Raw genomic sequence first — 27,979 nt, 5'->3', positions numbered from 1 at the left:
AAACTCAGAAAATGCACAAGGGAAAACAAACTCTGGTCATACCACTTTTATTTACACTGTATGTTACATGGTTTATTCAATATAGAAAAAATATGAATACACTCATAGTATTCTTTTAATTTAGTAATTCCACATTGTCAAATATTGACTGTTTTTATATTGGGTTTCTTACCCAATTTAAAAAAAAAAAAGGGAGGGAGAGTGGACCTGGCAAACAATTCTCGTCATAAATTATTCTTTAAAAAAAAAAAATTTTTTTTTTTAAAGATGTGATTACACTGCTTTCTGGCTTAATATTTTAAAAGCTAAAAATTCATTCCTCCCCCAAGAAAAATTTTAAGGCAAATATCTTAAAACACTCAGTGATACAGGAGAAAATATATCTTCCTCATTAAAGAGGTCAGTGCTGAAAAGGAAATCAACCACTGTACAATGGTTCTATGTATATACCCTCTCCCACCAAAAAACCCCCACAAATACTAAAAGAAAAAAAACAGCGATCATATTAACATAATTGTGCTGGAGAAAAGAAAAACCCACACTTGGATATCAGGTTTCTTTGAAAAATCCATGTTGAAAAAGAATGATTATTTCTTTTGGACATAATACTTTCATTAAGTGGGTCAAACTCACAAATCAATGCTATAAAAAGTCTTTTCTGTCACTTTTAGTTATGATGTACACTATGTATATAAACATAAGAGCTACCTATCTTAACAAAATACAAATGAGCAAACGGCTTGTTAAAAACCAGAATCGGGACTTATGAACAGTGCAGAAAATGCAAACGCCAAAAATACGATGCCTCCTATGATTGTCACTGTAAGAGAAGAGAAGAAAAGTGAAATAAGGCAAACTTCCTCTATGAGGGAGCTAAGAGGTTGTCCATTATTCTTCCAATCTGGTGAACTAACCCTGAAAAGAAATTAGAAACACTCAAAACCCCTCTTCCACAGCAAAGAATACTTAATACCCTTGACTGTACAGTAATAATCCACTGCTTCTCCAGCGCTGTTTCAAGAAATGACAGAATTATATTAAAATTGACACAGTGCTGACAAGCAACAATAGAACTGTAACTCCTCTTAAAACCCAGTTATTAAAAAAGAATGTTCAACAGCCTCTGACAAGCAGAGACTTTTTTTATTCCATTTTTAGGCCCTCCCAGCTACACAGGAAATTTTCAGTGGCATCCATAAATGGTCTCCACCTACAGATCCCCATCTTACAAAACACACTTTTAAGGCCAGAAATTTTATTTCCAACATGATTTTTTTTTTTTTTTTTTACTTAACTGCACTGATAAAAGGCAACTATAAATCCGGCAAGGCTTTTAGATGAATTTGTATTTTACTAACATCTATGCATGTGAAATCAGTCCACGTTTGCAATAGCAGCGGCAATGAACTAGACCTCTTAAGACATCATTGCAGAGACCGAGTGTACTCCAGAAGTAAAAACTTAGAACGAACTCCCCTTTCTCTAATCTCTTAGTAATTCTAGAAGTTGAAACAAATGGTTTTTTCTTTGTAATTTAAAAAATAAAAAGGGTGCCTGGATGGCTCCGTCAGTTAAGCATCTGATTCTTGAACTCAGCTCACCTCTTGATCTCAGGGTGAGTTTAAGCCCTGACTTGGGCTCCATGCTGGGTGTGGCGTCTACTTAAAAAAGAAATAATAATGAAACTTAAAAAATAAAAAACCAAAGACTTACCAGTTCTGACAGAGATTTTTTGTGCGATCATTCTTCCTCCAATCACTGCCAATCCGGTGCATAGGCAGTGGCCCACTGTCCCACCCACTGCTACACCATACGGGTCCTGGAAGTAAGCATAGCTAACGTTAATTTAAAAGCAGTAGAGGGCACCTGGGTGGCTCAGTTGGTTAAGCGACTGCCTTCGGCTCAGGTCATGATCCTGGAGTCCCAGGATCGAGTCCCACATCAGGCTCCCTGCTCAGCAGTGAGTCTGCTTCTCCCTCGGACCCTCCCCCAGCTCATGCTCTATCTCATTCTCTCTCTCAAATAAATAAATAAAATCTTTAAAAAGAATAAAAGCAGTTGAAACAGTTACCTGAGAACTGTTAGTCACTGAAAATGGAGATCAACAACAAAGCCTAAAACAGTTCTAAAAATTCAAGTGTATAATTTATGAAAAGTGTAATAGTGGCTTGAAGGAATATGCTCCAGTTATATCTAGGAACAGAGCTAAAAGTAGCAGAAACATTTCTAAGATCAAAATAACCCTCATAGCCTTTCAGCAGTTGTCACGCTTCATTCACAGGTGATATTTAGCTCTCAAGTGACAAGTGCTTTTGAGGCTCCACCTAGACATCTCTTCCCTCGGGTAGTGCCTGCTATTCTGGGCAAACGAGGCAAGCCTTAGCCTTGACTCTGCAGATCCTGCCTTCCTTCTTCTCCACTGTGTCCTCCGTGCTTTAACTCAGCGCCAGGAACATAGTATTCATTCGGTAAATGCTTGCTACCAGCACAAAGTGGAGGTGCTCAGATTGGGAAGACCAGTGAAAGTTTTCCAGAAAAGAAAGCCCTGAAGAACGGGCAGGAAGATTGGACTTTGTTTTGTGGAGGAGAGAACATACTAGAAGGCAGCAGGCCACCAATGAGACAACTACAGACTATGTTAACATAGAACATAAAACATAACATGGTAGAGGTCAGCTCATTAAGGACCCTAACTATAAGCTTAGAATTTAGACTTTAAGACACTGGCTGGTTTTTAGCTGGAGAGTCACAGAACAGGTTTATGCTTTAAAAGTCTAGTGCAGAGAATGAACTGGAAGGGAACAAAATTAAAGGCAAGGTGGTCAATGAGAGAAGCTATTGTCTGGACTGGGGTGGGAGACTGGAAGCAGAGAAAAGCAGGTAGATTTGGGCAATTAAGGAGGCATAATTGATATACCTTAGTGACAAGTTCGAGCGTTAGGTGTTAAGAGAAAAATCAGGCATGACAGCCATATTTCTCTGGATGAATTATAATAATACCAACATGACTTAAAAAGTAGAAGGACTGAAGAAAGGGTTTATGGGTGCTGACAGGAGTTGAAAGTGGACAAGTTCAGGAGTCAGTTGAGTTCAGTGGTGAGTAAACTGTGGGACTGAAGAGAATGACCCTGAGAGAAAATGCAGATGGAGGAAAGCAACACCGAAGGGATGACAGAGGCAGAGGAGCCCCCCGAGAAGGCGGTGGAGGCAGCCAGGCAAGGAACCCCTTGAGATGAGCGCCGTGGAGCCAGTCGGTGGTGACGGGGAGATCACAGCCCCACATCAGCAGTTCCGGCGAGGCCAGAAACTAGGGCCAGCGGGTGTAGAGAGCAAGAAAATGGACCAACGCTGTTCCCCATCAGAGCCAAGGCCCTTGAGACCGGGGGGGGGGGGGGGGGCGCAGAGGGTGGCGCCTGGAAGAGAAGTGGGATTGAGGGAAGGGAGAAAACTCTTAGGTGTGGAAAACTCATGCATGCGAAAATGCTCACAAAATCGTGCTGGGAGAAAGACAAAGATGTAAGCGACCAAGTGGGGACACGGAGGGGCGGGGATCCGGAATGCAGCAGGGACAGCACTGCCACTGGGGCGGGGGACAAGGAGGAGAGGCGGACCCTGCTGCTCTGTGAAGGGGTGGGGTGGGACTGTACCGCTCAGACTCTGCGAGTTCTCACTTCCAAGCTGGCATCCTGGGAGATAGGGCCATTCTACTGGAAAGTGATGCTTCAAAAATCACTGGGTCAAGTACAATTAAATAGTTCCTTTAAGACAGAAGTTTTCAGTCTTTGTTATTTGCAAAATTTATTTGACCCTGGAACCTCATCCCCCACTTTTTTTTTTTTTTTGCTTAGTACCTAATTAACATCTTCAAAGGACAGTGTTGGAAGCAGAAATAAAGTTCAGACTAAAATAAACTGAACTGCACTCCAGCGTGGTTTATATAAAAAATTACCAAAAAAAGTTAGGAACAAAAACAGACCACCCCTATTGCTGCCCCTGAAGAGCTCACTACCATCCCCACGGTGCTCGTAGCGGGGCAAGTGGCTAACGGTGCTGGTGGGGGGGGGAACCTATGCACATTCTCTGCTTCATCTACACAACCACCCCATGAAGTAGCTAAACGCCGCATCTTCAGACGAAACGGTGCAGTAATCTATCACACAGCACAAGACTCGAGCCTGGTCAGCACACGCCACGCTGCCAGAATGCGGCGGCACCAAGGGAGCGCACGGGGACAGCAGACCCGGACCTTTCCCAAGTCACTCTGTGCCATACAGATGACGCTATTAAGGAAAATGCAGCCATTTCTACTGTCATAACAGCTCACTCTGGCAGAACCACCCCACCATCACCACCACCACCAAAATGTCGCTTACTTTCAAGTCCCAATCCTGGCAATCTGAAAGCCAAGAAAGAAGGCTAGAAATCAAGAAAAATGTAAGGCACAGCCATTACAGTGACATTTTCCGAGGAAGTTTTAAAATACAGGACTCAAGTGAAAAATGGGAGTTCTACTTTTTTATTAATACAGCATTTTCGATGTTTCTCTGATGAAACAGCCCCGTCCTGGCCTTCAACTCTTGTTTGAAACTGGGGCCTACGTTAAGGAACTTGTCTCCTTAGGAGCCAAGGACACATTCAACTCAAGCTTGTTCTCTAAATCCTACCACTGGATAAAATCAGTGCAATTTAACATATAAAAAAGACACGGTATCAGCTGAGATCAAGGAGAGCCTGAAAAGTTGCTGCAGCACTGCTTTCCACAACCATCTCCTCAGTAAATCGTAATAAGCCCGTGTGAACGGTAAGACACCTCATGTGAAACTTAATTCCTCCCAAAAGAAAGATGAAAATTTTAAAAACACCCCCCCCAATTTATCTTTTAAATTAAGTGGCATTTGGCAACTACAAACAAGATATAGAAGAAAATGCGAGAAGGCAGAGAGCCTCAGCTTCTAGTCCTTGCCCCTGCTACCAACTAGCTTATCTTTGGACAAGTCGCCCAGTGTCTGCGCCGCAGGTTCTGTATCTTTAGAGCAAAGGTGCAAAGGGATCAGAAATCTCTTCTAGCTCACTGTTCTAGGCCTTAGTATTCAGGGACTAAGATCAGCGAAAGTGTATATCCAGAAGCAGGTCAATTGTAATTGCACTACCCAGAGATAAGCACTGTGAACGTTTCAATTTCCTAAAGTCTTATGTTTGCGGACGAGTGAGTATTCCCAGAGCTAAACAGAAATTTGTAAATAAATGAACTAATTTCTCCACACTGGACAGTTAGGCTGTTTATTTTCCACTGAATGTTATTTTGTAAAGTAACCCCCCACAACACTAAGGTTCTAAGGAAAGACAAAACCAAGTCAAGACAACTGCCACAGTATCATTTCGGCAAAACTGAAGGGAAGAGGAGCAACAAGAGAAATCTAAAGACGACAATTCAGTTGGGACACAGAATGCCATCTGACTACAGAAGCTGGAGATGGGCCATTTTAAAGAGAATCAGGATTATTAGGTCTAAAATAGTCCAGCATGTGAAGCAGTCCCTTGGCCCAGACGGACTGTCCAGGGTCCTCTGGAACAAAGTAACATTGTTAACGCTTAGTTTTACTATTAATACAGAAGCAGCTGTTTCTCAAGTATCACTCACCTCTCTAGCTGCCAAAACAATTGTAGTTAGTTGTGAGCGATCACCCCATTCTGCTAAGAATGTTAATGTAAGGGCCTGAACAAAGATGGGTGAGATAAAATGCAGCCATCTTTTCTGAGGTAGCGTCGTGCTTGTACCCGTTTCAACATCTCCTGGTCCATTTAAGAGTTTGGTTCTTTGAAACTAAATTTTTAAAAAAAAGAGAAAGAGAGAGACATTAAGCCCAAGAAGCAAATCAAAATAGTATCAAAATTACTTAACCTTTCCCTGAGAAAGTGTTTAAATTTTATGGAATATGCTGAAACTAAAATTATGTGACCCCAAACTTTTCTTTTGAACCACTCTCACACAACAAACACTATATTCTCAATTCTTCCATTCCTCTGCAACAAAATCAGTCTTTACTGCTCCCTTACTGTCCTAAATGCCGTGGCAAGAAACATAAAATACAAAGTACAGTTCCTGCTTTGCGGGAACTTATAATCACTGAGAAGCCTGATCACGTGAGGCCAGCATTCCACCCAGCGTCCCTGCCTACCACATTCCCACTCACCCGGAGTCTGATCACAGACAGCTCTAAGAATGCAAACCAGGCACAACAAGCTATTCTTGTGTGGCCCACACATCTCACACGGATAGGGATGACCACCGAAGAACCTGTGCATAGTGTTGATTCTTAGCCGCGTGCTTTTTTGGTCCAGATATTTAATACCTGCCATGACTTACTTCTTCATCTTTTTTCTTTAATTCCGCTTGAACTTCTTCCAGTTCCTCTTGACCTTCATCTGGACTCATCTTTAAGCCTTCTCGAAGCATTCTAATGCCAAAAATGGCAAATAATGCAGTTGAAACATAGTATGTATACACCCTGGGGATGACTGTGGTGGCATAGCCAAACAAAACTGGAAGAAAATGCAACAGTGTGCCCAGTTAATTAGCAGGCATCACAACTAACCCACAAAATAGTTAACTTTGGAAATCATAATTTAACACTGTTCTTGGGGTGCCTGGGTGGCTCAGTCGGTTGAGCGGCTGGCTCTTAAATTCAGCTCAGGTCATGATCTCGGGGTCCAGGGATCAAGCCCTGTGTCTGGCTCCGTGCTCAGCACAGAGTCCTGCTTCAGATTCTGTCTCCCTCTCCCCCTGCTCCTCCCCCACTCACGCACTCGCTCGCTCTATCAGATAAATCTTAAAAAAAAAACAAAACACACTGTTCTAAAGGAAAAATGATTCACATAAGAAGCTGATCTAATACATATTAAACCTTAAATAATTCCACTTCTTTCCCTCCACCAATTTCAGACCCTGAGATCAAGCCAGGGGCCTAACATCATGAGATCAGTGGTGCAGCAGAAGACAGCATGTGTTCCTTGGGGAGAGAATGAACTCCTCTCTGGACACGGCCAGGGGCTGGCTCACCACATGTCCCGTGGGGCACAGTACTTTAGGGAGGAACTTAACGATGATGCCCTCTAAGGATCCTGAGATCTTATACCACTTTCATATATAAGTGATATTTCTTCATCACAGTTCTTTAAATTACAAACTTCTATAGTGAAGAATCATGACAAGATTCTCCATGAGAGGTAGGATTCAAACTGCTCCTTTTTAACTACTTCAAGTAAGTATGTCTTATAAAAGAAAATAATTCCTACATATATTAAAATAACATTTACAATAGACTTAAATTTATTCAGTACCATTCTTTCCTATCGTTAAAAAAAGAGGACAACTGTATTAAGTTAAACAAAAAACTATACTTGGAACCATATCAAGGACCCAAATTCTAACTGTGAAACATAAATTATACCAGTATTATCAGTTCAGTATTTAAAACTTAAAACTATGGAAGGCCAGAGGACGTTCCATATACATAATAAATGCAATTACTCCACTTCACATGCTCTTTTTATGAGTACAACACTTAAAATCTGCCTGATCAAATGTATAACCATATCCACCTGAACATCAAATGTGTAACCACATCAAATGTATTCCCAGTTCGCTACATTACAAAATTGAAGATTTTAAAATGTTTAGAAAGACATCAAATCTGTGTTTCTGTGTACATGTTTTAATTATATGTATGAATATATACATCTACATGTATGTGCATGCACACACACGATACGTAGATTTTCTGCTCTATCCACTGAAAAGGCCACGAAGCAAAGACATCTCCGTAACAAGCCCACTTCACATGCAGATCTTGGTTTCTAACAGCATCCTCCTGAAAAGGCTCCTCAGGAAAACAGCTAACTCCAGGGCTCGGCCGATGGGGCACAAGATGCACCTGCCCTATACTGTTAGACTGGAAAGTTAGCAAGACCGTAAAGAATGATGGGAGCATGACACAAGGACTAGGAGCCAGCTTGCAGGGGCTCCCACCAGCCAAATCTGGGACAATTTAAGCAATACAGTTAAGTAATTAAAACCTACTGAAAACTGAATTCCCCAATTGATACTGACAGCACATAGACGAGCCCATGGGATGGGAAGGAGCTCTTTGTTAGCGCAGTGTGCCGGGGCCCACGGGAAACGGGGATGGGGCCCCAGAACCAGCAAACCATCGCTCCACAGGCATCAAGGGAGCGCGCAGATCATGCGAGAATCACCCACTGTAAATGGGCACAGAGCAGCTGTACTGTTTTACAGTGTCCCCGTAAAGACTGCGTATCATTTGCAGAGAAAAAGACCATACACAAGAGAAATCTTGACATCAGTGAGGGACAGATGGACATCATGTTCTTCCAGATGTAACCTCTTAGAGGAACAAACACCACCAAGGCCGTATTCTGGTCAAGAAGGCACGGCCTTAATCTAATCACGAGAAAACAGCAAACCGACATGAGATGAGGAGCAATCCATTAACGGCTGCATTCTTTAAAAAAAAAAAAATGTTAACATTGTAAAACACGAGAAAAGGCTGTGGAAGTATTTCAGATTAAAACACTAAAAAGACCCAAATCTAACAGCTGACCTAGACTTGCTCCTCTACAGGAGGGGATGCTGCTAGAGAGCGTGTTAGGTCACCTGACACAAAATAAGGATGGCAAAGCACGTATCACTCTATCCGTGTAAATACATGCATATATATATGAATTATGTGTATATGCACATACTTTATGTATCTACAGATATAGCATGTATATGTCACTTCTATCTACAACCTATAAATCATGTATGTGCATATACATGCATAATTTTGTTTAGACAGGGACAGGTCACAAACGCTGAAGCAAATGAGGTAAAATGTTAACAGGGAATCTAGATAAAAAGGTATATAGGTGTTCTTTGTACTGTTTTATTTTTGCAACTTTGTGAATTTAAAATATTTTCCATAAAAGTTTTAAATTTTAAAATGGAATGTAGCAAGCCTCTTTAAATCTCCTAAACTCAGTTTTCCTTCTATCTTCAGATAATCTAAAAAAAACAAAAACAAACCTTGATACTTACAGACACTTACGCTGCCATCTTTTCTGCCTGACCTCTCCAGAGAGAACAAAAAACTACCTGGCATTGTAACTTTTCTTCCTCTGGTTACTGTCCCTCTATTTCCTCTTTCTTTGGAAACTTTCCCTCAGACACTCAAGCACTTTTGCTCTGGAAACAGTGAGACGTTACTTCTCTTTAAGCAAGGACTTTGCAACAAGTCAGAACAAGTTATGTCCTGGTCTTTCTACATCTTGGCAATGTAGAAGTTGCAAGAAAAATCACCTGGAGTGAAGAGAGAGATTTGGGACTCACTGACTTTCAGGTAATTAAACTGAGAACACTCAGCACAGGGATATCAGTGTGAAGGGGGAAAATGGGCCCAGAATAAAACTGTGGGGAATATGAATATTCAATGGCACAGAATTTTTTTCCCAGAGAGAACTATAAACACAGGGCATCACAGAAGCCAAGAGAATAAAAAGGTGGGAAAGCCCAGGAATGTGGTGTGAGGGGGCTCACGGAAATGAAAACTGAACTCTAATAAGGAAAGCTGATTACTGAAGCCTTTCCAAAGGTGTCAGAGCAGAAATCAGATTACAAGTGGATAAGGAGGAAAATGGGAGAAAGGCAATGAGGAGGAAGAGCGGCAGTAATAAAACTCTGAAGCACACAGGATGATCATCCCTGCTGTGGAACGGCACAGAAAGGCTAGGTGAACCCCCCACCCCCAGCGAAGGGAGGGGCCTGCCTAACATAATGAGCCCTCCGCTCGCGTCGGAAAGGGGTAAGACTTCCAAGTGTACAATCTCCAAATTGGGGCTGTTACTCCCAGGGATATTTAAAGACTTCACAAGGGGACACGGATGAATACTTTATAAAGGAATTTCCCCAAGTTCCACTTGTCTTTCCTAAAACTCATCTGCCTGAAATGTGCTTGTAGTTAAGGAGTCAGTCAGGTTCCCCTTTCTCCCCATCCCTCCTTCGCTTGCGTTTTGTCCCCTTTACAAGGTTGCCTTTTACCCAGTTTTCTCTGGTGCATTTCCCCACAGTATGGAAAAATATATATCCTCGGGCAGCAAAGAGGAGGTCTAAAATACTGGGGTCCTCAATCAAGGTATCATAAACCAGACACAGGGCTTTGGGGCTTCCCTGTCTTATGCAAGTTGCTGGGAAGGGTATGACATCAGAAATAACGGCATTATGTTTGTTGGAACCAATGCTCATGGCATTAGAAATAGGGTGTTTTGGCCTTGGCAGGAATGACAATTTTCACTGAGAAATCATGCCTCTTTCATTCCCCAACCGGTGTAAATGAAGGCGTTTTCCCTAAGGCAGAGTCTTGTTACACAAAGCAAAGAAAGCCTCAGAAGGCCACACTAAAGCCCGTGGGGTCTTCTCTCACCCTGGTGGCACTCTCAAAGCTGGCTCCCTCTCCTAATCCAGCCCCCCGCCCCCGCATCTATTTTAGAAGGATTCTAAAGCAGATGGTTGTCATGGGGATGTATATCACGTTCATTTCAATTCAAAAACCGAGTCAAATGATTTCGGACAGAAAACAAGCCTGGCTTGGATGATTTACTATGGACCTACTAGAACTGCTATGGCAGTTAGGTCAGGTGGTAGACAGTTTCCATAAACCGATGGAGCCAAATCTGCAGCTCCAAGGCACTGGCAAAAAAACGTATTCAAAATATGTGATGTGATACAGTTTTTAAACAAAATCCCTTATTGGCAAAAGTACACTAAAATGAACAATATTTCTCAATCATTTTTAATAGCCAGTTAAACAAGGTACTTCTAAAGTAAAAGACTAACATGTACAAGAACAGTCATTTGATAAATTTCAGAGAAACTCTTTTTGGTATACTTGATGGTTTCCAATCCTCTGCTTTCAACAAAATTGACAGCAGTATTTCAAATCTTATTTAGCAGTATTAATTTGTCAGCTGGTAAAGCATTAAAAAATATTTTTGATGACTAGTATATAATTTTTAGCTTAAAACTCAGGAGTCCAATGAACTGAGTATGATTATAACAAAATTCCTTACTATCTACTTATTTATGTGAATAAAATTTCTCCACCTTTACCTCTCTATTAAAAAAAAATAAAGATTAGAGTTGAAGCTAAACCTTACTTCCTTTGGTCAATAAAAATACTGGTCCATGGACATATAAATTAATTTTAAAAGAATAGTTCTGGGGCGCCTGGGTGGCTCAGTTGGTTAAGCATCTGACTCTGGATCTCAGCTCAGGTCGTGGTCTCAGATAGAGGTCAAACCCCCCACACTGGGCTCCACACTGGGCATGGAGCCTACTCAAAAACAAACAGTTCTATCATTTCATGAAGAGATGCATTTCCAAACTTTGAAAAAATGGTTTAGGTAGTGTGATATATTAGCTAAATATAAGTAATATAAATGTATTTAGCTTGTGATACATTTTGCCTTTTTTTTTTTAAAGATTTATTTATTTATTTATTTGAGAGAAAGCATGAGAGAGAGAGAGAGAGAGAGAGCGCGCATGAGAGGGGGTTGGGTCAGAGGGAGAAGCAGACTCCCTGCCGAGCAGGGAGCCCGATGTGGGACTCGATCCTGGGACTCCAGGATCATGACCTGAGCCGAAGGCAGTCGCTTAACCAACTGAGCCACCCAGGCACCCAACTGTGTACTATTAATAACTATAACTTAATCTGTAAAAAATATTACATTTGGCGACAACAAAGGAAACCGTCAGTCTCTTTTAAAAATCAATTTATGGGGGCACCTGGGTGACTCAGTTGGTTAAACCTCTGACTCTTGATTTCTGCTCGGGTCGTGATCTCAGGGTTGTGAGATGGAGCCCCATGTCAGGCTCCACGCTCGGCAGGGAGTCTGCTTGAGATTCTCTCTCCCCTCTCTCCCTCCCCCTCCCCCTGCATGTGCACACTCTCTCTAAAATAACTAAATCAATCTTTAAAAAAATTTCAATTTATATGCATATTTGTGCTACAGATAAATGACCGTGTTGAACGAGCTAAATCTGAATGAGCAAAGTCCATAAAAGATTTTGAAGCAGAAAGTTATCATTAGGGTAAAATTCTAGGAGGAAAGTAAGAATTAAAGGAAAAAAGAACAATGCCAATTTCCAAATGTTAAAGAGTTTGTTCAGGTATTTTTAAAGGAATGAAGCTGACAGTGGGTATCAAACTGCTAATGGTATTTAGATACCATTTGATTTATTTTAAAAGAATACCTTAACAGTTTTATTTTACACAATATAGCAGAAATTAGATCTTTGCAACATCTTAAACTTATGGTGAAAACTTTTCGACAACTTCTATGTGAGCGGGGGGGGGGGGTGTACAGAGTTTCTCCAAGTGATCCTGGATACCCAAGGAAAAGGCATGCAGACCCCTGCTGCAGCCTGTTCCCCACAGCAGCGGTGAGTGGGGCCGGTGGGCGGCAGACAGGCCTGGGCCGGGGACTCAGCCAGCCATCCGGCTGAGGAAAAGGAACTGATCGCGTGGAAGAGGTGGAGGAACCCTTGGCACCGGGTTCTGAGGAGGGAACGGGCAGAAAGGCCAGTTTTTAAGTTACCCACAAAGCCAAAAATAAAAGTTTCAAAAAAAAAATTCTCCGATATTTAAACTCATTCTAAACACAATTTCACCCACAACCCGCTCCACTTTTCCTATTTCCTATATCAAAATTTGTTTTTGAAGAAAAAATTGTTTTTATTATGAAATATGAATGATGCCATAACTAACTTCTAAAATGTGAAAATTAGTCCGATTATTTTAATCAGTAAACTATTCATTTGTAATAGGTTTAAAATGATGTAAACTCTAATAGGCGTCCAAGCAGCCAAAAACAGAACCTGCTCCATACTTGAAGAACCAGCTTCCGTGAGAGGTGGGAGAGGTGCGGAGGGTTGAAGGACCGAGCACCTGAAACATTTAACACAGACTGCAACCCGACGAGAGAAGTAGGCATTATCGTCTGTCTCCATTCCACAGATGGGGACACTGAGGCTGGCAGGTTAAGGAACTTATCAGTAGGCCACTCCGCGACAGTCAGGTTCCCACCCACGTCTGACTCTCAGGGGAAAGCTCAGTTTTCCACCCAGCTAGGTGGCTTGGGGTGGCTTCTGAATCAGAGACTCAGCTATGCCTCATTATTTAGTGTTAAGCTTACTTTCTCCTGGTCTAATTCTTTGAAAAACTGAAGCCTATGCAATAGTAACACAAACTGGGAATCTAAGAACATTCCATCCCTTTATTATAAAGGGTAAGAACATCTTAATCAAACATAACAAACTGAAAGTGACTCTTCAGTTACTGATTACCAAATGTCCTTCAAAAGTTACTGCTTTCCAACACATCCTTGAAATGTCCTTCAATCGATAATGCTCTGTTGTGACTTGAGTCCTATTTCTAAGAGATCAGATAGAAGCTTATCTGGACTGAAAAGAAAAAAAAAAGCAAGGGTATACACAGCCAAACCCAGGATAAAAAACTCATGAATAAATGAGTACAGATCTTGGCTGTGAATCACTGAAATTTTCATTTTTTTTAAAAGTACAGCATGGTTTTTAGTCATGTACGTACCTGACACTATTTTCTGTTTACTAGATTCTGGAACTCAGTCAACCCAAGTGCACCTGACCAGCTAGCTAAACGAGTCAAGGACTCAATACCCCACACCACGCTTCCTCCTTAATTCAGTAAGGTCACGGGGAGGAAGAAGCGCACTCACCTGACAGGCACGTCATCAGGCCCAAGGCGAGCATGGCCCCCGCCAGCACCGTCAGCCGGTTATAGCGCATGGCCATGATGGCCGCTATGAAAAATGTCTTGTCGCCCAGCTCAGATACAATGATAACCGATATGGCGGCGACGAACGCATGGATAAATCCCAAATTTGTTTGGGCAGCCGGATCTTCTTTATTGCCATGAACCGGGGCAGCTGGTGTAAATCCTTTCTGAAATAAAAAAAATATATATATTATGTATCAGCTATTTTTTGAAAAAAAATCATTACTTAAAATTATTTCATTTTTGAATATGAATTAAAGTTTTTCTGTCATGGTCACTGACTGTCTAAGGACTTTGAAAGCCATCTGTAATGACCAAAACCTCTAATTTATGGATGCTACGATGCAGATCCGAGTACAATTCTACAAAAGAATTTTTTTTAAAAAAGAATAGAGACCAGCTTAGCCACACAGTAAAACTACCCTATTTTCTAAGTGTCTGTGGTTTCAGGTTCAGCTCTCAGCTACGTCTCATTCAAATTCTGACCTGTGACTTGAGCGGAAGAGCCACATACGCTTACCAAACATTCAAGTAACAGAAAGCGAAGAGAAGTTCCTTTAAGATTTTATAGGACAAAACAGGATCCAGAAAGCTCTCAAAAGGCTAGAGCAAGAAAGGGCTCTAGCTGAGATTTAATATAGCTGGATATAAAAAGATATAAAGAATTTACAGAACACCAAAAAAACCCCAATAATCTGATTAAAAATGGACAGAGGACCTGAACAGGTGTCTTTCCAAAGACATCCAGATGGCCAACAGCCACATGGTATGATGCTCCACATCGTTCATCAGGGAAATGCAAATCAAAGCCATAATGAGGGGCGCCTGGGTGGCTCAGTTGGTTGAGCGACTGCCTTCGGCTCGGGCCATGATCCTGGAGTCCCGGGATCGAGTCCCGCATCGGGCTCCCTGCTCAGCAGGGAGTCTGCTTCTCCCTCTGACCCTCTTCCCTCTCGTGCTCTCTATCTCTCTTTCTCTCCCTCTCTCAAATAAATAAATAAAAAATCTTTAAAAAAAAAAGCCATAATGAGTTTACACGTTAAACCTGTCAGAATGGCTAAAATCAAAAAGATAAGAAACAACAAGTGTTGGGGAGGATGTGGAGGAAAGGAACTCTTGTGCACCTGGTGGGAATGCAAACCGATGCAGCCACTGTGGAAAACAGTACAGGGGCTCCTCAAAAACTTAAAAATAGAGCTACCCTATGACCCAGTACAGGGCATTTACCCAAAGAAAACAAAAACACTAATTTGAAAAGATCTATGCACCCCTATGTTTACTGCATTATTTACAATAGCCAAATAGGGAAGCAAACTAAAGTGTCCATCAACAGAAAGATGAATAAAGATGTGGTATTCTCTCTCTCTCTTACACACACACGCACACACACAATCTCTCTCACACACACACACACACACACACACACACACACACACACACACACACACACAGTGCAGTATTACTCAGCCAAAAAAAATGAGATCCTGGGGCGCCTGGGTGGCTCAATCAGGTGAGCGTCTGCCTTGGGCTCAGGTCGTGATCCCAGGGTTCCGGGATCGAGCCCTGCATCGGGCTCCCTGCTCAGCAGGGGATCCTGCTTCTCCCTCTGCCTCTGCCCCCCCACCCCCCGCTTTTGCGCTCTCTCAAATACATACATAAAATCTTTAAAACATAATGAGATCTTGCCATGTGCAACAACATGGATGGACCTAGAGGGTATTATGCTAAGTGAAATCAGAGAAAGACAATTACATATGGTTTCACTTACACATGGAATCTAAAAAACAAAGCAAATGCATAAACAAACAAGCAAAACGCAGGAACAGACTCACAATTACGGAGAACTGATGGTGCCAGCGGGAGGAAGGGCAAAATGAGGGGAGGAGAGTGCGGATACAGGCTTGCAGTTATGGACTACGTCATGGGAATGAAAGGGACAGCAAAGGTGCCGTGGTGGCCTTGTACGGCGACAGACGGTAGCCACACCTGTGAGGTAGCGAACACACAGCGCTGTCCCATCACCATGCTGTACACCCGAAACTCACGTAACACTGTGTGTCACCTACACTTCAATAAAAAAAATTAAAACTGTTTAAAAATATATATATAAATGGATATATGGATGGTCCTATGCTCAAGTCTAAAAATATCCTAGGCGGTGTCATGTGGCCTAATAAAAAAGACAAACCAAAGTCTTGGTTGGCATTAAGGTCATTTTAAGCTGAAAATGTGACCACGCTCAAACAAGCAAAACAGTACTTTAAATACATTTAACAGTTAGTGACAAGTCCATTATTCCGTGCTGCTCAGCTCTTACCCAAAGTTCTGTACGGCTCCGGGGCCCGGCTCCGGGGCACACCGTGGAGAAGGCCCTGCCCCCTGAAGATCATCCCAGGCAGAAGAGGCTCTAAAACAGGGACTGGCAGGCTGCTGAGAGGCCACGACCAGTCTGTGTCAGCTAAGAATGCTTTTACATTTTTAAGGGGTTGCAAAAAATAAAAAGAGGGACAGAAGGAGGAGGGATGGAAGAAGGAAGCGAAAACTATGCAACAGAGACCTTAAAAACCTAAAATATTACCTGGCCCATTAAAAAAATTTTGCCAACTCAGGCTCTAAAACAATCAAATAAGAGACTAGGAAGGACCGTGTGCCTATGTTCCCACGACTGTGAAAGTTTGTCTGTGGGTCTGTATCTATGCTGTGCGACCCTAAGAGGTAGAACTATAAGGTCACAGATGGTAGTAAACGTTTAGGTGGCAGATTTTAGTTTACCCCTGAGAAAAGATTTCTCCCCCAAGAGAGCCATGTGAAGCCGAACTGGACCGCTAGAGAAGGCAGCAAGCTTCTTCCTCCACATCAGAGTTCCAGAGAAGAGAACCTCCACTTACGGGACATGCGCTGTGTCGGAGGTCTGCAACCTGGGCCATTTTGTCTCTCGGGGGTCTTTACACAACATCCAGAGACACTGGTTGTCACAACTTAAGGTGAACTACCAGCACCTGGCAGGTGGAAGCCACAGGTGCTGCTATGGACGGGACACCGTGCACAGGGACTTACCCCGAGCCCCACAGCAAAGAATCACCAAATCCAACACATCACAAGTTCCCAGGCTGGGAAACTGTGGGCTACACAAATCACTTCTAAATGTCTCCTCCAAACCTAACGGCCCACCTTCAATTAACTTCTAAAGCCTGTGAATCTCTAGAAACCTAAGAGAGAAAAAGAGAAAGAAACCCCCAAAACACATCTGATATTTGGCAGGGTAAAAACAGAAGTACTTTGATTTACAAAGGTCCTAGTCAGAGATATCAAAGAATAAAATCTGAAATTCTTAGTGTGCGTGTCATTCCTCAACTCACGACATAAACTTGAGTCCTAATTCCACAGTAAAGATCAGCAAGATTTAAGCATTTATCAGACGAGACCTTTGAGCTAAAAATTGGGGAAATTTAACATTTTAGAAAATAGTTGGTATTAGGACTAAATCAAAAGGAGAGCCTTGGAAGCCAGCTCTTGATTAAGCTAGTACCATTTTAAGAAACTCTTCCTTTCCTGGGCGCCTGGGTGGCTCAGTTGGTTAAGTGTCTGCCTTCGGCTCAGGTCATGATCCCACAAGCCCCGAGTCCAGCTCCCTGCTCAGCGGGGAGTCTGCTTCTCCCTCTGCCCCACCCCCCTCATGCTCGCTCGCTCACTCTCAAATAAAATATTAAAAAAAAAAGAAATTCTTGCTCTCATGACCATTTTAGTTCCCTCTATGCTGATGTTCCTTTAAAGATGAGCTTCCTTTCTCTTCAAATACCCTATGATCATTAAGCATCATAAAAAAATAAGCATTTTAACTCGGCTCTCATTAATGCAACCATTTTCCTCTCACGTATACCTTTTGTATGAAGGAATTTCACTGTAAAGTATTTAGGATCTGAAATCCAAGAAAATGTTTAGGAATAAATATACACCATTTATTATCAATTAGCTCCAAGCTCAAAAACAGAAAATGTTTACTTTTAAAAACACAACAGGGATCAAAATTGCATATTTTTTCAAAGGATTTTATTTATTTGACAGAGAGAGACACAGCGAGAGAGGGAACACAAGCAGGGGGAGTGGGAGAGGGAGAAGCAGGCTTCCTGCCGAGCAGGGAGCCCGATGCGGGGCTTGATCCCAGGACCCTGGGATCATGACCTGAGCCTAAGGCAGAGGCTTAACGACTGAGCCACCCAGGTGCCCCCAAAACTGCATATTCTTGTGGCTTTGTAATTCTCAGCCATAAAGCGCTGGCCACATTTCTCAACCTGTTTCTCTGTGAAATGAAGACAAAATAAAACTTGCCTTACGAGGACAACAAAACAAAAAACTACATATTAAAAACTTGCTATAGAGACACTGAGCTGCTCTGCAAGTCACCATGCCGTGTGGAAGTCGGAGCCGCACCTCCCGCATGGCCCCTCCGGCCAGCCGGGCACCTCAGATGAGAGCAGTGCCTAGACCAGCGCCGACAGCTCAGCCTCCAGCACCGTCTCCACCAGCTGCTGTCGGCTCACCTGCTGCTGCGTCTGGGCAGCCAGGGCTCATGGCCCAGATGGCAACCACTGCAGCTGGCGTGGCTGTGGGCTCTGCTGTCGGGCACATGATAGGTCATGCCATCACTGAGGGCTTCAGTGGAGGAGGCAATGCTGAGCCTTCAAGGCCTGACATCACTTACCAGGAGCCTCAGGGAACCCAGCCAGCATACCAGGAGCAGCAGCAGTTTGGCCCATGCCACTATGAGATGAAACAGTTTCTGGAGGGTGCCCAGAACCAGGGTGACCTGAAGCTTTGTGAAGGTTTCAGCGAGGTGCTGAAACAGTGCAGATTTGCAAATGGATTAGCCTAATCAAGAAGTTCAAATTGAAGATAAGGAAAATCATCTCTCATAACCAATTTAGCATAAAAATATAATTGATGGTGAATGGTGAATATATAAAGTGTAAAACCACCATTTAAGCTTCTCCATCATTAAATACAGCTTTCTTCAGAACTGGAATAAAAAAGGTTGTTCTTACTGTACAGAAGTTCATTGAGATGGTTTGAATTTGGGGTTGGGCAGATATTTGTGTGCCTCCTTATATCACCTTTTGTGATGTTCTCATTTGTGAATTAGAATAAAGTGATTTTCGGACGCCTGGGTGGCTCAGATGGTTAAGCGTCTGCCTTCGGCTCAGGTCATGATCCCAGGGTCCTGGGATCGAGTCCCGCATCGGGCTCCCTGCTCCTTGGGAGCCTGCTTCTCCCTCTGCTTCTCTCTTTCTCTGCTCCTCTGTCTCTCATGAATAAATAACTAAAATCTTAAAAAAAAAAAAAGAAAAAAAAAAAGAATAAAGTGATTTTCTCCCCCCCACAAAAAAAAATTGCTATACACAGAACACAAGAAAATCAACTTGCAGCTTTTATTGTATATTAGGCTGGTCTTGGATATCCAAAAAGATAGTGTTAAACCACCAACCACTGTGATAAGAATTTAAAACCAAAGCATCAGAGTATTACGGAGATCGATTTTTAAAACTTGCAGTGCTAATAACAGGGTCAGAAAATGATCATTGGTTGTCAAAGGCCTAAGTGCTTACAGTGTGCAAGCAGTGCACCTTTTTCTAATCCGCCTTCAAGATGACTTGCAGTGGTCTAATGCGTCGGTCCGGTATCAAACTGCCTGGGTCCACAGCCAAGGCATTACCACTTACTGTATGACCTTGGGCCCAGAAGTTTACCTCCCTGTGACTCAAGCGGCAGGGTCGCTATGAAGATTAAATGAGCTACTACACAGAAAGCTGTTAAGGTGATGCCTAGCATAGAGTAAGCACTCAGTTAGAAATAGTTACCACAGTGCACCACAACACGACCAGTTTCATCTTTGTATGAAGTTAGTTCATCATGTGACCTCACTGTCTAACAATGACCCTCAGACTCCATACTGAAGGATGAACCTGCACAGCAGCACCGTCCAGTAGGAAATAATGCAAGCCACGTAATTTATATTTTCTGGTAGCCACATTTTAAAAAGTAAAAACAGATAAAATTATTTTACTTAACCCAATATAGCCAAGATACTACTCTGGGGACATGGCGTTCTTTTTTTCCACCTGGGCGTCTACCTACTCACCACACCCAGCTCAAGCACATCTCCATTTAGCCAAGCCACATTTCAAGTGCAGAAGAACCGCCACTTGGCTCAGGGCCATAGTCTGGGCAGCGCCACAGAAGAACCTGGTAAGCTTTTGGTAACCACCAGCCTTCAGTCATGCAGTCCCCTACTGCCCTTCCTACCTCCCTTCTGTGATTCGCCTTGATTCAAGATCCAACTTACACAGAACCTCGTAAGGCCTAGCCCAAGGCCTAGTCCCACCCCTAAGGACCCTGCAATCCTCAAGAGAAAGTGAATGCATACCGTGGGCATGGCAGGTACATGACTGAAACAAAGTTCAAGAAAGGAACACTAGGGGAGTTCATCCTTTTGTATTAGAAGCATGTATAAATGGAATGCCATCTGTAATAACAAAAGATAAAATAACTATATGTCCATCAACAGGGAACTGGTTAAATAAATGGTTGCTCCGTGTATCAGAATATTCTAAAATATAAGAAAAGTAAAAATTAGAATGTTTTAATTATACCAATAAAGAAAAATCAGTAAGATATTTTTAAGTTAGAAAAAAGCACCTATTATGTATGTAGTCACTATATGTATGTGTGTGGAGGGGTGTGGGAGGGAGGGAGGTATATAGTTTAGTACAGTTGTTAATGCATGCCAAATCTCAGCAGTTAACAGTGGGTGTTTACAGGAACGAAACCAGGATGACTAGAACAGGAGTCAGCAAACTTTTTCTTAAAGGGCCAAATGTTTAACCTCATGGGCCACAAAGTCTCTGTGATAACTACCCAACTCAGATGCTGTAGCTTGAGAACAGCCATAGATAATACTTTAATGAATGGGCATGGCTCTGTTCCAATAAAAAACTTTATTTACAAAAACAAGGAGCCGGTGGTAAAATGCAGTCTGCTGCCCCTGGAACTAGAATACAAGAGGAGGAGACATACTGTTTCACTCCACGTTCTCTGTACTTCTGGGTGGTATTTTTTTCATACACATGATTACAGATACCTGTTGTGCACCACTTCAAAAATCTCTTGACCCAATCTCTTGCTCTACTTATTTTAAAGTGAGAACCAATTCCTTGAAGGCCATTCATTGGTTTCAGGCAGGTCCAACCAGAAAGTGAGGGCTCTGTATTCCTTCACTACCCAGAAGTATGGAGGAGTTAACACCTGTGTGGCAACCTTTGCCCAACGGGGGAAGTCAGCCCCGAAATTCATTTCATAAGCCTCCCTGAAGCCTTAGCAGGATTTGGTACCAGCCACTCAACAGGGCAGGGTGAACTAACTTCAAAATGCACTGGGGTACATGCCCTTACCTCATTCCCAGGACTGACAATTGCAAAGAATACAGGCATGTTCTGAGAACAGGGAGCAAACCCGTCAGATGAATGGCTGGGTTAAGATGAGAAAGATAAATTGAGGCCAGACTGAAAATCCTGTGTGTTCTGATCAGCAAGAAGCCCTTAAAAGTTTCTGAGTAGAAGCCACAAATATGATTAAGGCACTGTGGCTAACAGATCAGGGCAGAATGTAGAGAAGGCTGGCGGCCACTGGGCCAATAAGGAGGCCAGCTGCACAAGACCACTGTTGAAGGTAATTCAGAGAAGGGAAAATTCTGCACACAACAGAAAGGGAAAATATAAAAAGAGCTTTAAAAAGCAGGGTGGGGGCATGGATCAAAGATAATGGTAAGGTTTTTCTGCTGGGTTTACTGGGAGGAATATTTATATTCCCACAAAACATGTGGGCAAGTGGAAAAAAATAAGGTTTGGTTTCAGATCCGTTCGCTGTGAGGCAGTAAAAAGCACTTCAAATGAAGGTTTCCAAGAGGCTACCAGAATTGGGACACCTGAGTTGAGGCCAGCAGAGTCTCAAGGTATGTGTCTGGTTGCTGGCAGCCTACACTGATCAGCTAGAGCTCTGCAAGTAGATGAGATTTCCTAGGGAAAGGGAGGTTAGATTAAGTTGAAAAATGAGCCTTAGAGAAGGTCTTTATCTAGGGAAAGGGGTGAAGGGGGTAAAAAGAACAGCAGCAACAATACAACTGTCCTAGATATTCAGAGAGCCAGGCAGGAGGTGGTCAAGTTAAGGGCAGGCACCGTTCACTGAGCTACTAACTTGATGCCAAGTATTTTCATATACACAGTTTAACCCGCTACTCAAAAACCTGAGAATTGTTATCTTGACTTAAGAGGAGAGACTGAAACTTGCTAAGACTCAAGGTTATTCAGCCAAGATGGGGTAGGGCTCTTCAAGAGGAGTGCACAGTGTGAAATGAGCTGAAAAAGAGCCCAGGATGTAGTAAGTAGGTGGGTTTTAGGTATCCTTCAAAACCAGAATTTCAATGAAAAGACAGGGACTGAAGCCAAATAAGGGAAGACTAAAGTGCAGCGAAAGAACAGTTAATTCCCTAATTCCCAGTGAGAAATCTGGTCTAGGGACTCCTGGGTGGCTTAGTTGGTTAAGCGTCTGCCTTTGGCTCAGATCATGATCCGGGACCGAATCCCGCATCGGGCTCCTTGCTCAGCAGTGAGCCTGCTTCTCCCTCTGCCTGCCACACTCGCTCGCTCTGACAAATTAAAAAAAAAAAAGAAGAAATCTGGTCCATAAAACTGAAGAACAGAAATGAATACAGTCAAGTAGTTAAATTACTGGTCTTTTTTCAAGGAGAAGCCTGTGGGCATGTGTCATAGACAGAAAGGGGCCAAGTGAAAGGGAGAGAATAAAGACTGTGAGCAGGGAAAGTAGCGAGGTCAGAGGAGGACAGGCACGGGGACACAGAGAAGAGGCTCGGACGGCGGCTCTTGCCCCACACATGGGGAAGGGCACAGTGTAGACGCTCCAGGTGGGCCACAGGCAGGGGTGGTATCCCACTATCCAGTTACAGTGTTATACCAGTCATCAAACACCAGTGTCTGCCTTCATACAAATACCACCATTTCAGTATTTGAATTTGGGTGTCAGATGCAAATTATTTACATCTTGGGATGTAAAAAAAAAAAAAAATTGCTGAATAAAACTCATCTTTACTCAAAATTAGTTCCAAACTGAAAGTTCCCTCGTTTAGAAAGTATTCCTTTGTGCTCTCATGATCTGCAGGAGAAGGATGAAAATGCCAACAAGGCAAACAATAACTCCTACTTAAGTCCCAGAGCTCAGATGCACACACGGCGGCAGTGACCTGAATGAAAGCGTGGGAACCCCGGTCGCGCGGCCACACGGCCACACAGCCACACTGCCACACAGCCGCATGTGCCGAGCCAGGGAAGATGCAGATGCTCCTGTGAAGCAAGGGCTACTACCAGCTACCTGGAAAAGGCCTGTTCTCCCTGCAAGAAAACAACAATAAAGCCGCTCAACAAGAGTCATCACACAAGAAGTGAAATTTGGAGATAAAGGAGTCAGAGGAAAATGCTCACAACTGGCTTAGAACAGTCTGCTCGCCATGACTTTACTGTATCAAGTCAGAAAAGCCTTTCCCACAAAGTGGGAAATGTGCACAAAAATATACGTGCAACTTAAATAAGACATCTTGTAAAACCCTGGTTTTATAAAGATCGTAAGGCTGCCCGGGTGGCCCAGTTAGTTAAGCGTCGGACTCTTGATTTCAGCTCAGGTGGCGATCTCAGGGTCCTGAGATGTAGCCCTGTGTCCTGCCTGTGTCAGGCTCCAGGTTCAGCAGGGAGTCTGCTCGAAATGCTCTCTCTCCCTCTCCCTCTGCCTCTTCCCCTGCTTGCTCATGCATGCTCGCTCTCTAAATAAAATGTTCTTTAAAAATAAATAAAAAAATGGGCGCCTGGGTGGCTCAGTTGGTTAAGCGACTGCCTTCGGCTCGGGTCATGATCCTGGAGTCCCGGGATCGAGTCCCACATCGGGCTCCCTGCTCAGTGGGGAGTCTGCTTCTCCATCTGACCCTCTTCCCTCTCGTGCTATCTCTCATTCTCTCTCTCTCAAATAAATAAATAAAATCTTAAAAAAATAAATAAATAAAAAATAAGAGATTGTATTTAAAGATAAAATTGTATTTTATTATAAATTTTCACTAGCATGTCTTTTATCTGTGAATGGTTAGGTTTGTTGTTTTTTATTGTTACTTGTTAATGCATATTAGAATACTATATATTTAACAATTAGATGTTTATAAATGCATTTTAATGAGTTAAATTTTATTTTTATAAATGTTACTGTTTTACAATGTATTTATAGAGATTTGAAATGTATTAAATGTATTTAGCTTCACTGATTTTTTTTAATGGCTTTGATGGTAGAATACCAACAAACTCAGTAACGTAATGATCACTTCATTCTGAGACAGCAATCATGAGTAAGATGAGTCACCTGACAGCCTCTATCTTTGCTATAAAGAGGCTAGAACAGGAAGGTTCGGCGGGATGGAACAGGAGTGCAACCTCATGAAAATGGAAAAAAGTTTAAAATTTCTCAAAGAAGGCCTTCTCACAGTTCAAGATAATAAATAAAAGAAATGCCAAGGAACAGTAAAGCAGAAATACAATAACAAGAATTTGTACTGGGTGAGGTAATAGGCTTTTGTGGCTTTATCAACCTTGCTACGCAACCAGAGCAGTTCTTTGGACTTCCAGAATACGCAGCAAATTATAAACTGCCTTTATTAAATCTGTCTGATCTCCCTCAACTAAATGGACGTAATGCTTCTTGTACTACATGCTCTGTCCAGGGAAGGAATAAGAAAAAAACTGAGTAAGTCACCAAAAGCATAAACTGCATAAATGAAAGGATCCAAGTGGTCAACAACTACTCTTTCCAAGGGTTTGTAAACTGGGGTTTATTTGTAACTGTAAGTAGAGAGTGAACCCCCCCAACTATTTTACCTGATTATAGAAAAAAAAAAATACCCAATGTAGAAAGCCCTGTCAGAAGTTCAGTTATCTTGCTTCAAAGTACGCTGAGATATAACATTTTTATAATACATCTTACACATGAATGTCTACCAATGAAGGAGAGATTCTTCCCTCTCCATTTTCAGAAGTCCACTCTCACACAGTGGCATGAAAAAAGTAAATTTAAATATCCTATCCTTTTAAAATCTACTGGATGTAGCTGCAAAGCAAATCGGTTGAAACTTCCAGATATCCAGCAACATTCAGCCCTCGCTTATATGGTTATCAAATTGAATCCTGACAATAGCTTACTTCTAACAACGGGGCAAAAAAAGCAAATGATACTTATATTACATAGTTTAGAAAACATGAATGAAAAATCTCTTCCAACATGCTGTAGCACCACAGAGAAAAAACCTGAGCCTTATCAAAACATTAGATGAAAATATAATTAAAATAAGATAATTAGATCCTACTACAATATAGAACAATTTGGGATAAATTCCTATCTTGGGATCCCTGGGTGGCTCAGTCGGTTAAGTGTCTGCCTTCGGCTCAGGTCATGATCCCACCATCCTGGGATGGAGTCCCGAATGCGGCTCCTTGCTCAGCAGGGAGCCTGCTTCTCCCTCTACTTACTGCTCCCCCTGCTTGTGCTCTCTCTCTGACAAATAAATCTTTAAAAAAAAAAAAAAAGAATAAATTCCTATCTTAAAAGAACCACCAAGAATACAGCTGACCCTTAAACAATGCGGGGTTAGGGGCGCTGAGCCCCCCCTGCACAGTGGGAAATCTGCATATAACTTTGGGCTCCCCCAAAACTCAACTACTAATAGCCTACTGTTGACAGGAAGGCTTATCAATAACATACACTGATATCAATTAATACATATTTTATGTGTATTATATACTGTGTTCTTATAATAAAGCTAGAGAAAAGAAAATGTTAAAATCGTAAGGAAAATACATTTATAGTACTGTATTGAAAAAAAATGCACATATAAGTGAACCCATGCACTTCAAACCCATTGTTCAAGGGTCAACTGTATATCAAAATATTAAAGACAAAAATCATATTATATTGTGCCTGTCCCTTCCCTTCCCATCTCCAGTTTTAAAGACAAGGATCCTTAAGTCCACTTAAATACAGTCACTGCACACTGCTGCCTTTATTTTACAAGGCGAGATTTTTCCTAGCTGCCTAAAAGGGTATTATTAATAGCCACACCTACCACTATTTATATCTCAAAAAATCACTATATGACTAAAACTCTGATGAAAGGCCTGGAACATTACATTCAAAATCTCTCTCACAAAATTACTTAACCAAAAGTAGTTTCGTTTGAAAATAGCAAGTTAACGACAGATAATGAGTTTAAATGACAGAAGGTTAACGGATAAGCACTAAGAATACATTTTATGAATCAGCATTTTAGTTCAATTTCAAAAGTGGAAATGGCTAGCAGGGTCAGCTGAGCTCAGGAGTGACAGGCAAGAGAGAAATCACTTTTAACCAGGAAGTTTTAGGGAAGTCTTCAAAGAGTAGGTATCTGCTGGTGGGCTCCAAGCTCCCTGAAGCCTTTTTAGGGAGGCTGCCTGCTGGGAAGACTAACCACAAAGTACATGATACATCTCCGGTTTGAGTGGTTTGAGTACTGCGTATGAGCAAGGGAGTGGTGTCTAAAAGGCCTGGAGGCTGACTGGGGCCAAATCAGGAAGAAATCTCAACATCCGGCAGAAGAGGATGGACTGAAGTCAGTATGCAGGGGCAACTCACTGAGGATTTCTGAGAGGTAAAAGAGAATTCAATTTCAAAAGATTAGTTAGGTGGTGACTGGCCAAATGAAGCCTGGGTGGGAGTGGAGACCTAGGAGAGCTGAGCGCCAAAACTCTCCCACTAGAAGAGATCCCAGAGGCCTCAATTCAGGAGTCCTAATTGGAAATGAGGAGAAAGTTTCCCTGGTACAGGGAAGGCATTTAAAAATGCCGCCGAGGCTCTGCATACAAGTGACTAAGTGATCTATTAACATAAATTAAGACGTTAATAAGACCAAAGGAACGGGTTCTGGTATGCTAATGAACTTAGAGTTGGCATCCCACCCCGCTGCAGTACCCTGTACTGTCAAAGATTGGTTATTCGTCTGCGTTCCTGAGGGCTACTTCCTGCAAGCCAGAGCACGTTTTTAAAAAGTGAGAGTCACGTTTCATAATCCATATACATTTGGCAAAACACACGGGTCGTGCAAAGCTTAATTTGGGTAAGCACTTTGGGACGAGCGGTTTCAACAATGAAATGTTCGATGCGGTTGTCCTCAGGGAATGCGAAAAACCTCCCACTATCCTGTGTTAAAAACTTTCTACCCGGGATGAGTACCTGGAAGCCCATTCCTCGGCAGCATCCCGGTGCTCTCGGACCGGAGGTTTCCAGCGGACGCCGTGCTGGGCGCTCCCTTCCCCTCCCCCATGAGGAGCCGGGCGAGGCCGGGCCCGACCCGGGAAGAAGCGCCCTCCACCGTCTCCACCCCCAAGGAGCCGGGGCGGGCTCCCCTCCCCCTCGCCGGCCGCCGGGGCCGAGCGCCGCGCTCCCGGCGGCCGCGAGCCTGGTACCTAGCGCACCGGCTCCGCAGCCGGCCCGGCCCGTCCTGCTCACCTCGGCCCGGGCTGCCTCGGGGCCCTGCACTGCCGCGGGCTGCGGCTGCAGCTGCTGGGCAGGCGCCGGCGGTTCCTTGTTCCGGTGGCTAAGGTCTTCGTTGGGAACAGCGCCTACGCCGGTCGGGGCCCACAGCAGCGCGAGCAGCAAGAGCAGAAGCAGCCGGGGCGCCGATGCGCGGCCACTCCCCCGGGCCGCCGCCGCCGCCATCCCGCCGGCCGAGACGGCCACGCACGGGCGCCGCAGGAGGAAGTGAGGGCGACGGGAAGCCTCGACCCCGAGCCGCCCCCGCCGTGCGTCCCTCACACCTCGCCGCCGCCGCCGCTTAGTGAGAAATTGGCACCATGCGGGAACTGGCAAGGGCGGGCGAGAGGCTTAATACAAGCCGACGTCCGCAGCTGCCGGCTCGGTCCTCCCCTTCTCCCGCGGCGGCCACAGGACTCAGCCAACTGTCTCGCTGCGGCCCAGCCCAA

At 43.2% G+C, this 27,979-nt stretch overlaps 2 protein-coding genes across 3 annotated transcripts; one reads left to right on the top strand and one right to left on the bottom strand.

Annotated features, from left to right (window-relative positions):
* Positions 1 to 31: 31 nt before the first annotated feature.
* TMEM165 (transmembrane protein 165) lies at positions 32 to 27,979 on the bottom strand. 2 transcript variants are annotated; one of them, XM_027600295.2, is made up of 6 exons: positions 27,507 to 27,976; positions 13,810 to 14,035; positions 6,368 to 6,543; positions 5,642 to 5,824; positions 1,714 to 1,819; positions 32 to 820 (listed from the first exon to the last, which is right to left on the bottom strand). In XM_027600295.2, exons 1-6 carry the CDS (start codon positions 27,714 to 27,716, stop codon positions 744 to 746), a joined length of 978 nt encoding a protein of 325 aa, XP_027456096.1. In that variant the 5' UTR covers positions 27,717 to 27,976; the 3' UTR covers positions 32 to 743. The 2 variants fall into 2 exon arrangements, with proteins under 2 accessions (XP_027456096.1, XP_027456097.1); XM_027600296.2 differs by lacking the exons at positions 32 to 820; positions 1,714 to 1,819; positions 5,642 to 5,824; positions 6,368 to 6,543 and adding an exon at positions 12,014 to 12,611 and having other exon boundaries at positions 27,507 to 27,979.
* On the top strand, positions 18,274 to 18,779 carry LOC113925715 (coiled-coil-helix-coiled-coil-helix domain-containing protein 2-like). The gene has a single exon (XM_035726413.1). It carries the CDS (start codon positions 18,274 to 18,276, stop codon positions 18,739 to 18,741), a length of 468 nt encoding a protein of 155 aa, XP_035582306.1. The 3' UTR covers positions 18,742 to 18,779.

Source organism: Zalophus californianus, chromosome 2 (genome assembly GCF_009762305.2).
Source record: "Zalophus californianus isolate mZalCal1 chromosome 2, mZalCal1.pri.v2, whole genome shotgun sequence".
Lineage (NCBI taxonomy): Eukaryota > Metazoa > Chordata > Mammalia > Carnivora > Otariidae > Zalophus > Zalophus californianus.
Note: the sequence above shows the minus strand (reverse complement) of the source record. Positions and strands in the feature narration are given on the sequence as shown.